Source organism: Salmo trutta, chromosome 27 (assembly GCF_901001165.1).
Source record: "Salmo trutta chromosome 27, fSalTru1.1, whole genome shotgun sequence".
Lineage (NCBI taxonomy): Eukaryota > Metazoa > Chordata > Actinopteri > Salmoniformes > Salmonidae > Salmo > Salmo trutta.
The window spans coordinates 23,620,700-23,635,266 of record NC_042983.1 but is presented as its reverse complement, the minus strand read 5'-3'; the positions used below and the strand labels follow the sequence as shown (position 1 = coordinate 23,635,266).

Genomic DNA, 14,567 nt, shown 5'->3' with positions numbered 1-14,567 from the left:
GAAAATAACCGCTGCCACACTACAATAAATGTGATTTTGTACCTTACAGTATATACACCCGCAACTGTGAAGCGATTTCAATTAGCCAACAAAAGATTATAACTTTGGTACTGAATTAAATAATATATTTTTAAATTTTTTTCAAATGAGTAACAAAGGTGCTTCTTTCTTATTAGATACGGACTGTTTCTTTTTTTAAATGTATTTTTTATACAAAACAAGCCAAACAACTATCAGCTGACCAAGTATTGTAACCTCTCCCTTGCTGTTTTTTTCCCACAACAGCATGGAACATGGAGAGGGAAACCACAAGAGTGAGAGAGAATTTAAAACACCAGGATCATCTATTTGTCAAGTATTCAGCAAGTATAAAACCAATGACAAGTGTGGAGAGGCAAGTAATAGGCTTGGTAAAAGATTTGTCCCTCATGGAAAGAGCTATGTTCCTGATACAGAGGCAGTTAGACACACACAAAAACAATGCAAACATGCAGCTACTGACTTCCAGGCTAACTGTATTGAAGGACATATGGATATGGCCGTGGGACACCTTAGAGATTAGTAATAACAAAATGCTGCAGTCCACTTTAAGGCAAGTTTTTTTTAAACAGCTTTGGAAAGGAAATCAAAGGGATCAGACAAAAAAAGGCCTCAACTTAAAAAAAGATTATTTCATGGGGAGATGGGAAAGAGGAAAAATATTCCCAATAGTGAAACATGTACACACATCTATAGATACTCACATGTGCACAGTAAATATAGATCATAATTAAGACTGGTGCAAGCCCACTGTTTTTACATCATGTTGATTTGACTGATTGCACACTTTTCAAACTAATTTGGGGAGCTGGCTTTTAGAAACACTTTTCTCTGGGAAAATCATAATTTAATGCAATAAAATAATTGTTAAGGCTGCTCTTAAGGTTTCTACTCAAAGCCAGTTTCAATTTAGGCTACCACTGACAATCTTGGTTGGCCTTAGCAAAAGATGTGTAACATAACTAGTTCTTTCTAACTCCCCTCACTTTCTAACCTTCTAGGTAGCTGTGTAGCTATGGATAGCTGACACACACACACGTGTAAGTCCTACATTTATATTCCAATATACTAAAAGAATCCAGCAGTCTTTCCATGAGGACTTTACATAAATAGTAAATAAAAAATGCTTAGGCCCTTCCGGTTATTCATTCTAATGACACATTGTATTGGGATAACTTCTGATGTTTACGTTATATCTTGACCGAGTACTTAATCACTCCAGCACCAACACTGGGAGTTAAAAAACTAAATTATATCAATCACAGTGTTATGAACAGAGGATTGCTGGGAGTTTTATAGAACAAAATTCTACAACACAAAACACTTTGGTGAATCAAAAGAAGGCATGCACAGTCATGAATGGAAAAGGCAGTGACCATGACAAAGGACTACACTACATGCATCTCTGTGACAATTCAGACATGTTCCTGATTCGGGACCTGTCCCACTCGTTTGAGAATTTGTTTAATTACCAGGTCCCTCAGTGTTGGCAAACTAACTAACTAAATCACTCTGTACTATTTCACATAACCTTTCAGAGGTGTCCTTTCACCAGATGCAAACCAAGCTATGTACCGTTAAGTGGGAAACACAAGTTAGAGAAACAATGTGATTGAATACCATGTAAACCCTCAAAGGATTCAAAACACTCCAGGGCTCGAACATTAAGGCTTATCCTCTTGTCCGGGACAAGTTTTTAAAAAAAAAGTAAAAAAAAAAAAGGCAGAGAAGAATAATATAGATTTGGAGTTGTCTGAATTGACAAGTAAATAGTTTTTTTTTAGCACAATATCAAACAATTACTCAGATCAGAATTAAATCAGAGGGGCCAACATTGGAATAACGTTCTAATCTATTTTTCATGTACATAAATAAAAAAAGCCTACATGTCAAAGTCTAGGTGATATGCATATTGGCTGCAGCTTCATGTCCAAACCGATGCTGACAAGAGGGAGGCTCCGTAAAATGTAGCCAAACTTAACGAGACTGTTAATTACATAAACATAGGCAAACACCAGTCATTTTTGACAAATATAATGAAGGAAAATTAACATTAACGTTTAAAGGCTTGAGGCGCAGTTTGTTCAGATCAAATGGTCACAAGCTGGAGACTGACAGATCACTGCACCTGAACATAGGCCATCTATCTACCTACCTCATCCCCATACTGTATTTATTTATCTTGCTCCTTTGCACCCCAGTATCCCTACTTGCACATTCATTTTCTGCACATCTAACATTCCAGTGTTTAATTTCTATATTGCAATTACTTCGCCACCATGGCCTATTTATTGCCTTAACTCCCTTATCTTACCTCATTTGCACTCACTGTATATAGACTTTTTTTCTTTTGTTCTACTGTATGTTTTGTTTATTCCATGTATAACTCTGTGTTGTTGTGTGTTGAATTGCTATGCTTTATCTTGGCCAGGTCGTACTTGCAAATGAGAACTTGTTCTCAACTGGCCTACCTAGTTAAATAAAGGTGAAATAAAATAAAAAAAGACCGGAGTGTGAAGCACAGTGCCTGTTGCGCACCACACATCACCCACCTTGAATCTGAGCAGAGGTGGTCAGCATTTTAACTATTTAACCATAAACTTGTTTAAAACCTGGATGTTTTATGTTATTTTATGAAGCATGGCTTACCTTGTTTAAAAGTAGCCTAGCCAAAATACAACCATAGAAATGTTGAAGTCATTATTTTATAAACACCTAACATGCCAAATGTTCTATTGGTTTTCACATTATTTTAATTGTATTGTCGAGCAGGAAAGGCATAATCCTAGTCATATAAGTAACCGATGCTAGTTGATGCATCTTTAGATCTCCCCTCTTAATTTCTAACAGATATTTTTTCTCTGTCACATGAAACCACTCACACGTGCAGTGCACTTTTGGCAACTGTTTTCCCACTAATTGCATTTTGGAACCTTCACACATAGCATAGCCATGTGCGCATTGTTGAGCTGATAATATGAAAAAAATAATACTTAATCAACACTTCCCTGTGGCTCAGTTGGTAGAGCATCATTGTGTTTGCAACGCCAGCATGGTGTGTGCAACGCCAGGGTTGTGGGTTTGATTCCCACGGGGGCCAGTACAAAAAAATAAAAAAATAAATGCATGAAATGTATGCATTCAGTACTGTAAGTTGCTCTGGATAAGAGCGTCTGCTAAATGACTAAAATGTAAAAAAACAAAATGTCAATTTTAAGCTAAACGGTCTGATCTGTTGTATCAGCCTCATTGCTTTTTTTAGTCTGTTTTGAACCGTAGACATTTATCGTCCCAGGGACAACAGGACGCCCTTATTTCAAGCACTGGAAAACAAGTGGCTGAAAAAGTGAAATGTCAAGCCCTGCACTCTTACCCTGCAATTTCTGGTAACTCAATAGTCTAGCTGTCCCAAAAAGGTACCTGCTAGTACAGAGTTATGCATGCCAGCACAAGTGGACTTCTTACCTGTGACCACATTTGAGGAAACTTGCATTGTTATATGAAACAGCACAGCATGGTATAGTCCCATGGAGGTACACATGCATTTTAAACACATTATGCAACATAATTGTGAAACCCACCTTAGATGTGAAAACACAATCAGCCTTCTTTTCAAACAGCATATGAAACATCAATTCTCCTCTATAGAATAGGCTGAGGCTGTAACAGTACAGACTTGTTGAAATGATTAGTATGTTGTTTCTCAACAAATTATGGCACAGCTTTGTATCAAAAGCTCAAATAAATTGTAGCTTTACAACACTAGCAAGTTTGGCGATAATCAAGCACAAAAATAAAGTAAAAAAAAAAGAGCAAGCAAAAACATTCAAAAGCCCGATTGGCCACCGTCTTCCACTGCCCCCTCCAATCTCCACCAAACACGCATTCTCTAAAACAAAATATCTTCCATTTCCAAATTTGTAAGAATCAATAAATTTTCTGGATATTACCTCCTGTATCATCTCTGACTAAATACTGGGCCTGACTTTTGTTGATCACCATAGCAGCCTATCTGCATTCACTTCAAGCCACACCTCATCCAAAGCCATACTAGTCTATAAAGAGGGACAGCCAATCACATTTCAGCACCCCTCAGTATAGTCCCAGCCTCTTCCTGCAAGACAAGACAAACCTGGTTTGAAAGTGGTCAATCCCGTCTCATGTGAGATCATGTCTTTGCGATGTAGTAATGTGCAACATGGTGGAAATGTGTAAGATGTACAACACACACAAACTCACTCTCTCCATCCCCTTTTCTGTGTGACCTTAAAGTCAGTGAGGAAGGCCTTTTATTCTGTCACCTGCCCTGAATTCCAAATTTGTTGTCTCTTTTTTGTCCACTGTTATCACCATTGGCTCTCGTGCACACTCCTGTCCATTTGCCTTGACTTTCCTTGTGTCTCTTCCTTGTCCCCCCCCTTCAGTCTCTTGTCCATCATGTTCCGTTTCCCCCTCTATTTTACATTCTCACAGCCGACAGAGGCAGAAGAGTGTAGGGATGAACACCCCGAATGCCACCAGGATAGGGAACATGAGGCTGCTATTGTCGGCCGCATACGGGTTTGGTGTTCTGGGGCCTGACTGGACCCTGTACTTAGGAGCTGTCGAGGTACTCTTCTTACCACCCTCCTCTCCTGCCTCAGACTCCTCTTCCTCCTCCTCCTCAAGTTCTTCACGTTTCTCCAGTCCAGGGTGAGGCTGAAGTTTTGGTACATCTGAGATGCAGAAAATATAGAGATGGGAGAGATCATGGGTTTAAAGATAGGGTTGAGTGAAATTAATTTCATGCAGAACTTAGAGGTAAGACATTGAGGAGAGGGTGCGATGTCTTTAGACTGAATTGTACATACAATGAATTGTTTGAGCAGCCAATGAATAATGTTATTGAAAAGGAATGTCAGATTAAAAAAAGGAGAGCAATAATTTTGTAATACAACATTCTATTACAATTTAAATAATTTCAGAATTATTTAGACAACATTTTAGAAAATACAATTTTTCACTGGCACTGCTGAATATTCTCCTGTTAATAGACTGATGAGGCTCACCATCTAATGTTCCCTTCATCACATACAGAGCACAGACCTTGGGGTTGTCGTAATAACCCTAAGAAAACAAAGGGCAGGTTATCAGCGCAGAGCAGAGATAAAGCCATGTGTCAAATGAACATGCAGAGAAACACTGTCCTACCATTATTTGCACAAAAAAAAAAGATTAGTGACACAGAAAAGGCATAAACAAACAGTCGTGGCCAAAAGTTTTGAGAATGACAAATATTAATTTCCAAAGTTTGCTGCTTCAGTGTCTTTAGATATTTTTGTCAGATGTTACTATGGAATACTGAACTATAATTCTAAGCATTTCATAAGTGTCAAAGGCTTTTATTGACAATTACATAAAGTTGATGCAAAGAGTCAATATTTTCAGTGTTGACTCTTCCTTTTCAAGACCTCTGCAATCCGCCCTGGCATGCTGTCAATTAACTTCTGGGCCACATCCTGACTGATGGCAGCCCTTTCTTGCATAATCAATGCTTGGAGTTTGTCAGAATTTGTGGGTTATTGTTGGTCCACCCGCCTCTTGAGGATTGACTACAAGTTCTCAATGGGATTAAGGTCTGGGGAGTTTCCTGACCATGTTTTGTTCCCCGAGCCACTTAGTTATCACTTTTGCCTTATGGCAAGGTGCTCCATCATGCTGGAAAAGGCAGTGTTTGTCACCAAACTGTCCCTGGATGGTTGGGAGAAGTTGCTCTCGGAGGATGTGTTGGTACCATTCTTTATTCATGGCTGTGTTCTTAGGCAAAATTGTGAGTGAGCCCACTCCCTTGGCTGAGAAGCAACCCCACACATGAATGGTCTCAGGATGCTTTACTGTTGGCATGACACAGGGCTGATGGTAGCGCTCACCTTGTCTTCTCCGGACAAGCTTTTTTTCCGGATGCCCCAAACAATCAGAAAGGGGATTCAGAAAAAATGACTTTACCCCAGTCTTCAGCAGTCCAATCCCTGTACCTTTTGCAGAATATCAGTCTGTCCCTGATGTTTTTCCTGGAGAGAAGTGGCTTCTTTGCTGCACATCTTGACACCAGGCCATCCTCCAAAAGTATTCGCCTCACTGTGCGTGCAAATGCACTCACACCTGCCTCCTGCCATTCCTGAACAAGCTCTGTACTGGTGCTGCCCCGATCCCGCAGCTGAATCATCTTTAAGTCCTGGCGCTTGCTGGACTTTCTTGGGCACCCTGAAGCCATCTTCACAACAATTGAACCGCTCTCCTTGAACTTCTTGATGAGCCGATAAATGGTTGCTTTAGGTGCAATCTTACTGGCAGCAATATCCTTGCCTGTGAAGCCCTTTTTGTGCAAAGCAATGATGACGGCACGTGTTTCCTTGCAGATAACCATGATTGACAGAGGAAGAACAATGATTCTAAGCACCACCCTCCTTTTTGAAGCTTCTAGTCTGTTATTCGAACTCAATCAGCATGACACAGTGATCTCCAGCCTTGTCCTCGTCAACACTCACACCTGTGTTAACGAGAGAATCACTGACATGATGTCAACTGGTCCTTTTGAGGCAGGGCTGAAATGAAGAGGAAATGTTTTTTGGGGATTCAGTTCATTTGCATGGCAAAGAGGGACATTGCAATTCATCTGATCACTCTTCATAACATTCTGGAGTATATGCAAATTGCCATCCTACAAACTGAGGCAGCAGACTTCGTGAAAATTCATATTTGTGTCATTCACAAAACTTTTGGCCACGACTGTACATTCAGAGTTGTGTGCAGGTAATCATCAATTTAGTGCTTGACTTTAATTTGAGGACACATCTGAAAAATATATTTTTTTAATGGGTCAGGAGGAGAGGAGAAAACATTGAGCAGTGACACACTTCGGTCGTGTCAACTCACCTTGACAAACTCCACAGTGAGCTTGCCGTTGAAGGTGGACACCTCCCCCTGGACACTCAGTTTACCGCGGCGTATGGAGAAGGGCACAATCTCGTCATGAGCTGTACTGTGACCCACCCGCTCAAAGATATCCAGATCTTTCACCACCACATGGTCGTTAAGACGCACGTCAAACACCTGTAGAATGTCAAAAGGTATTTAAATATTACTAATAAATTACCTTGCAATAAAACATCTGTTAGAAACTGTCTTTTTGGAGACTATCAATATCTAAGTTGAACAACATTATTTGCTGCGAAATTAGAATAACATTATTATGACTTACTGTTTACAGTAGTGATAACTTTGAGATCTAAACTGAAAACATATTTTGATAATTTGATTGGAAAGCTGAGTCGTACCTTCTGCTGAGACTGAGCAAAGTAGACCTCTGCATACTTCAAGACAAGTATATAGTCTCCTTCCTCACGAATCGGCACCTCATAGCCAAAGGTATCCTCATTGTAGCGTTCTGTCTGGTAGAGAATCTGGTCCTCGGGACTAGAGCGCAATATGGGCAGACGCACTCCATAATCTGAAGCTAGAGGGAAATACAGAGTAGATTGTTCACTATGCTTTTGATTTATAAACAATTCTGTCACATATGCACCCAACACACTCCTTACATAATGCAAGCCCATTTGCTTACCATTTTACATTACATTTTAGTCATTTAGCAGACGCTCTTATCCAGAGCGACTTACAGTAGTGAATGCATACATTTCATTTCATGCATTTTTTTTTGCTGACATGAGCATGACATTGTAATTTCTGTTGTTTAATGTTTTATGGACTCCTGAGAAAACCAGCAAACCAGGCTGTCGTCTTGGGAAACAGTGGATGTAAAGAATCTAGGTAGCTAAAGCACTTACTGCAAATTGAATTTACAATTGTGTAAGCTTGCCTTGCCGTGCAATGCATCTGAAGTAACATAGATGGCTAACTATTTACTTGCTTATTGTGTAGTGGAGGATAAAAATAACTGTATGCCTATGGATGTGTAGCTAGCTACAGTATATAGCCGATCTGTGTATGGACCCTAAAACGTTTGGTATGAATATTAGTTCAGAACCTATCTATGAACCTCAGCTATCATAGTTGTATCAACTTCAAGTCTGAATGGCATTAATGAAGCCTATGGATTGAGTAGAATATAATAACTTTGTGCCAAAGATGCAAGTCCTATATACACTGCTCAAAAAAATAATGGGAACACTTAAACAACACAATGTAACTCCAAGTCAATCACACTTCTGTGAAATCAAACTGTCCACTTAGGAAGCAACACTGATTGACAATAAATGTCACATGCTGTTGTGCAAATGGAATAGACAACAGGTGGAAATTATAGGCAATTAGCAAGACACCCCCAATAAAGGAGTGGTTCTGCAGGTGGTAACCACAGACCACTTCTCAGTTCCTATGCTTCCTGGCTGATGTTTTGGTCACTTTTGAATGCTGGCGGTGCTTTCACTCTAGTGGTAGCATGAGACGGAGTCTACAACCCACACAAGTGGCTCAGGTAGTGCAGTTCATCCAGGATGGCACATCAATGCGAGCTGTGGCAAGAAGGTTTGCTGTGTCTGTCAGCGTAGTTTCCAGAGCATGGAGGCGCTACCAGGAGACAGGCCAGTACATCAGGAGACGTGGAGGAGGCCGTAGGAGGGCAACAACCCAGCAGCAGGACCGCTACCTTCGCCTTTGTGCAAGGAGGAGCACTGCCAGAGCCCTGCAAAATGACCTCCAGAAGGCCACAAATGTGCATGTGTCTGCTCAAACGGTCAGAAACAGAGTCGATGAGGGTGGTATGAGGGCCCGACGTCCACAGGTGGGGGTTGTGCTTACAGCCCAACACCGTGCAGGACGTTTGGCATTTGCCAGAGAACACCAAGATTGGCAAATTTGCCACTGGCGCCCTGTGCTCTTCACAGATGAAAGCAGGTTCACACTGAGCACATGTGACAGACGTGACAGAGTCTGGAGACGCCGTGGAGAACATTCTGCTGCCTGCAACATCCTCCAGCATGACCGGTTTGGCGGTGTGTCAGTCATGGTGTGTGGTGGCATTTCTTTGGGGGGCCGCACAGCCCTCCATGTGCTCGCCAGAGGTAGCCTGACTGCCATTAGGCACCGAGATGAGATCGTCAGACCCCTTGTGAGACCATATGCTGGTGCGGTTGGCCCTGGGTTCCTCCTAATGCAAGACAATGCTAGACCTCATGTGGCTGGAGTGTGTCAGCAGTTCCTGCAAGAGGAAGGCATTGATGCTATGGACTGGCCCGCCTGTTCCCCAGACCTGAATCCAATTGAGCACATCTGGGACATCATGTCTCGCTCCATCCACCAACGCCACGTTGCACCACAGAGTGTCCAGGAGTTGGCAGATGCTTTAGTCCAGGTCTGGGAGGAGATCCCTCAGGAGACCATCCGCCACCTCATCAGGAGCATGCCCAGGCGTTGTCGGGAGGTCATACAGGCACGTGGAGGCCACACACACTACTGAGCCTCATTTTGACTTGTTTTAAGGACATTACATCAAAAAGTTGGATCAGCCTGTAGTGTGGTTTTCCAGTTTAATTTTGAGTGTGACTCCAAATCCAGACCTCCATGGGTTGATAAATTGGATTTCCATTGATTATTTTTGTGTGATTTTGTTGTCAGCACATTCAACTATGTAAAGAAAAAAGTATTTAATAAGATTATTTCATTCATTCAGATCTAGGATGTGTTATTTTAGTGTTCCCTTTATTTTTTTGAGCAGTGTACTTACCCATGTATTGGAACAGTATAGTGATGGCTGCATACATTTATTTACTGTACTGTATTTGCACACAAATGGTGAAAACCAGGAAAATGGCACATGCATTTTATAGCTGATAAGGTCCTTTTAAAAAACGTGAGATGCAAACTTGCTGGCTAACCATAGCTTGGCATGTTAAAATATTCATGACTTATCTGTTCTGGCAAGTGAGAGGCGATATACCTGTGTCAAGTGTCAATGTTTCCTTAACTGTCTGGTTTCTATTTGCAGACAGACCCATTTGGTCTTTAGTTTAACTGGGATGGATGTCAGAAACAATATGAAATGTCACTTCAGAATGAAGTGTGTTTCAAAAAAATCTATGAACATGCAGTGGAACTAAGCATAGTGGCTATAATACATCAAACAAGAAATGTCATCAATATATCCTTTACCTCAATATACTTTCCCTTTAACTGCTCATGTTATTAGTATCCAATTGATTTTAAAGAAATACATTTGAATATCAGTCATTATCACTTGCCTAGTTAAAGGTCACATAAAAATAAAATAAACAAACATCACAGTTGAGTTTATTCATCCATGAGATGGTTCATTTTCGAAGGAGAAGCTCAACAAATGACAGCACTACTAATACTGACTATTCATTGGGTTAAATAGGTTCAATCGCAGAAGTCAAAACAATGCATGAGTTAGCTTGAAATATCTTCTTAATGGGAAATACACATCTCTACAACCATATGATCACCCTCTGGCAGAAGCAAATATTTCACTTGCTTTTCGCCAAATGGCTACAATTGTAGCTAATTTCACAGACTAGCTGGCTATAGCGTTCAATTCAATTTAGCAGTCACATTTGCTATTATTAACAGGAAATAGTAATCTAATAGAGCCATTTTGATGACCCAGCCATGCCTACATACTCACCTTTCCCAAGCTTTCCTTCCAATGGATCCTTCTTGAAATGAATGCCATGCATGTCTGTGTGAGCTTCCCCGCCAGCGTTCACTGCCCAAATAACTCGTTCAGCAAGGCCCCCACCATCCGCCCAACAGTGTTCAGCCAGCAGCGACACCACCACCACCACCACCACGACCAGCTCGGCGACCAATGGCACCGTTACCCGCCGCATTGCCATACACAACTTGGTACAAGCAGACACACGCGAGTTGGCCCAAGGAAGCTGTGTGAGAGAAGGCATCAATTGTAGCTAGCCAGCCAACTAGCATAAATGACAGCACAAAACCCTCCCACCCCCTCCCCAGATAAGGTAGTCAAATATGTTTAGGTAGCTAGCTATCTGGCTAACATTAGCCAAGCATGACTGATGAATGGTTGCAGCTGGCAAATGTTCGCAAACACTAAACATGGCTAAACCTAAAAAACTCTCAGGTAAACGAACAGCCTCGTTGGCCTTCACTATAACTGAGTAGAGTGGTCTTATCTGTTAGCTAAAAGCTATCTATGTGACTTGCTAGCTGACTTACTGCTCGGTCATCAACGTTCCCAGAAGCTCTAGCGGAATATGAGGTTCTTACGTTGCAAAATCTTTGGTGCAACTTGCTTCTATGCCTGTTTGCTTCAAGATGTAAATCGAATAGTCCACAATCTACACTGCAGCTCTCATTGAAAGCAATGAACGTTTAGTCTTCTCTGCCAAACCGGTATGACTGACGTTGATTTCCTCAGATGCACACACGGTGCATGAAGGCTGAGGCGAGAGAGGGTGTGAACATGCTGGTTCAGTGTAGAGAGGGAGTGAATGACTGAAGTGACAACCAATCACATCTCTCTAGAGAGAGAGAGAGTTTAGCATATTCATAGAAATGCATCGGATTCACGAATCAAATACAATTCCATACCACCACTGTATATCAACGAGCTAAGGGTCTGTTTGATGCAAAGCTGTTTAGTTGGAAAAATGCAGAAGGTGAAAGGTACACACAATTACACCTAATGGGAGTTATTCGTAATTGCATTAATCTTCGAAAATAAAACATTTAGAATAGAATGTATATACGAATTTCATAAAAACGACATTTGCAGTCCACATGTATGCGATGTATTTTGTGCAAACTTGAAGGACGAAAGTGATATCAATTTCCTAAAAAAAAAATGTTTAAAAACTGTAATGCAATGGCCCTATTCCAGGTCGTATTTATTGTAGTTGTGCTGTGCAGATGATCCGATCTCACAATGTCAGGAGAAGTGTCTAACTTCTCAGGAAGAACGTTAATATGATACGAAACGACGTGGCTCTCGAGAAGTTAAAACCCCCTCTCAGGCATTTTGTGATCTGATAATAGGCGCAGCGCTACTACAATATGGACGACCTGGAACGCAACTGATGTCTGAAATATTGGCCAATCAGGAGAGTCCAACGCAGCGCGCTTGCAGTGCACCCTGGGTTTGTCAAAAAGAATGAATGAACAAATAACATTGCAGTAGTAACATTTGACGCTTAGATTTCATATGAGGGCTCTCTGGGCAAAGATGGTTAAGATCAGTGGTCACCTACCATTTCTGAGTCAAGATCACTTTCGCAATAAAAAAACAAGCCGAGATCTACAGCTCAAAAAAAAATAGACTAAATAAAGACAGTTTTGTAGGAATGTGCCCTAAAACATTATCACAGCATAGTAGCTATTGTCCTATCACCGTCCTGCCAATATTGTTATTCTCGGACCATAATTTCAAAATTCGAGCTTTGATAACAAAATAAATCAGGTGTAGCATTTGCAAGTGATCTTCAGGTCGGAAAGTCGGAGCTCTGGAAATATGCTGAGTTTCCGTCTTGGAATTTCGAGTTGGATGTCCGTTCAAAAGATTTTTCCCAGTTGGATCTCGTTTTTCCCCCAAGTTCCCAGTTGTCTTGAACGCACTGAAGTCAGAGATTTATTTTGTTATCAATTCTCGAGTTTAGTCTCAGTTGTGAGACTGACCAGAGAGAGGGGACAATGTCTTCAACCTGATGGCGAAACTGATGGCGAAACTCGAGTCGCATTGCATCTGCCTCATGCACAACTTCATGCCTCATGCACAACTTCATGCTATGACCAGAGAAAGTGAAATATTCCTCAATATTAAAACAGACACGACGAGCTGCTAATAATAGCCTGATCACAGACAACGATGAGACAGCCTATAGGGAGGTCAGAGACGACAACAACCTCTCCCTCAATGTGATCAAGACAAAGGAGCTGTACAGGAAAAGGAAGGCAGAACACACCCCCATTTAAATCGACGGGGCTGTGGTGGAGCAGGTCGAGAGCTTCAAGTTCCACATCACCAACAAACTACCATGGTCCAAACACACCCAGACAGTCGAGAAGAGTGCCAAGTCTAGGTCCAAAAGGCTCCTTAACAGCTTCTACCCCCAAGCCATAAAACGGCTGAAGAGTTCATTAAATGGCTACACCCGCACATTGACTTGGTACCCCTGCCAGAACCCCCTCCCCTCCGCGTGAACGAGCACGCACTCAATTCTTCATCGCTGTGATTTGCTTGCAAATTGGGATTTTTCTGAACACGTTAGGCTGCATTTCATTTAATATTTTATGTCGGTTTGATCGCGGGGGAGGCACTAGTAATGTCTGCAGTTTTTGGGTTGTCTATTTGTTTCAAGTGTATTAGTCTATAAATAAATATCTTTGCCAGAATTCATCATCTCTTCCATGTCTTATTCGACTAGTAGTTGTTCTGAAATGTTTATTGCTTGCCGACATTTTTCTCCCTCCTCTATGTTTAATATAACACACACACATTCATTATTCATTTCGGTTGCCTATCCTGACGTGAAGTTGGTTCTATAGAAAGTATTTGACTCTGATGTGTGCCACAGAAATAATTTGACTCTAGCCCCCCCCCCCCCGCCCTTTCTAATTTCCTTAATTTTGTGGCTAGTCAAATACTTTCTGTGGCACACACTACTGGTCAACATGAGTTAACAAAATTATTCTGAAGTGTGCCAGGCCTTGCAGTCCCAAGATAGGGGGGGAGAATTTCGGCAGGCAAGAAAATGGCCTGCCGACTAGTTATTCTGAAATGTTTATTGCTTGCCTACATTTTTCTCCCTCCTCTATGTTTAATATAACACACACACATTACTTATTAATTTCGGTTGCCTATCCTGACGTGAAGTTGGTTCTAAGTTGTTTCTGTTATTTTATTGTGTTACTTTTTAAAACTTATTTAGTAAATGTTTTCTTAACACTGCATTGTTGGTTATGTGGTTGTAAGTAAACGTTTCACGATAAGGTCTACACCTGTTGTATTCCGCGAATGTGACAAATTACATTTGATTAAATAAAAAAATGCGTCTATCGAAGAACTTGCCAACTCATTCATTGTAGCTGCAGCGTGAGTGGAAGTATAGAGAAGCGCATTTTTGTTTTGTAATAGTGTTTAATAAAGACTGCTGAATAAAAACTTTGTCATTAACTCACTCATATAAACAGCAGGTCTTTGCTGTATTTTTTAAAAGTATTTATCTGAGCATGGTTTTAAAAGTTATGAATTCTCACGTTGGCTAGTAACTAACTTTTCTGTCGCCGGGGTCCTCCTGTCTTGGAAGCTTGTAGGCACGGTGATGTGAGCTATCCGATTGGCCAGCAGAGTAGGCGCACTCGATTTAGCCACTTAACTCCCTGGTCTGCCGGGTAGGCGGAGTTTGTCTTTTCAGACAAATAAAATGGTTCAAAATGGGTGCGCAGGGCTTCTGAATCATGTGCACCTACCGTCAACAGCGAACACACACTTTGCTACAGAAATGTTTGGTGATGACTAGGCGATCAATTGGTGACCACTGGTTTAG

The 14,567-nt window shown here is 41.2% G+C and overlaps 1 protein-coding gene across 3 annotated transcripts; it reads right to left on the bottom strand.

Moving 5' to 3' along the window:
* Positions 1-3,567: 3,567 nt before the first annotated feature.
* On the bottom strand, positions 3,568-12,804 carry LOC115164636 (malectin). 3 transcript variants are annotated; one of them, XM_029717326.1, is made up of 6 exons: positions 12,697-12,804; positions 10,682-10,937; positions 7,356-7,534; positions 6,955-7,131; positions 5,088-5,145; positions 3,568-4,754 (listed from the first exon to the last, which is right to left on the bottom strand). In XM_029717326.1, exons 2-6 carry the CDS (start codon positions 10,890-10,892, stop codon positions 4,507-4,509), a joined length of 873 nt encoding a protein of 290 aa, XP_029573186.1. In that variant the 5' UTR covers positions 10,893-10,937; positions 12,697-12,804; the 3' UTR covers positions 3,568-4,506. The 3 variants fall into 3 exon arrangements, with proteins under 3 accessions (XP_029573186.1, XP_029573184.1, XP_029573185.1); XM_029717324.1 differs by lacking the exon at positions 12,697-12,804 and adding an exon at positions 11,242-11,491; XM_029717325.1 differs by lacking the exon at positions 12,697-12,804 and adding an exon at positions 11,293-11,491.
* Positions 12,805-14,567: the final 1,763 nt, after the last annotated feature.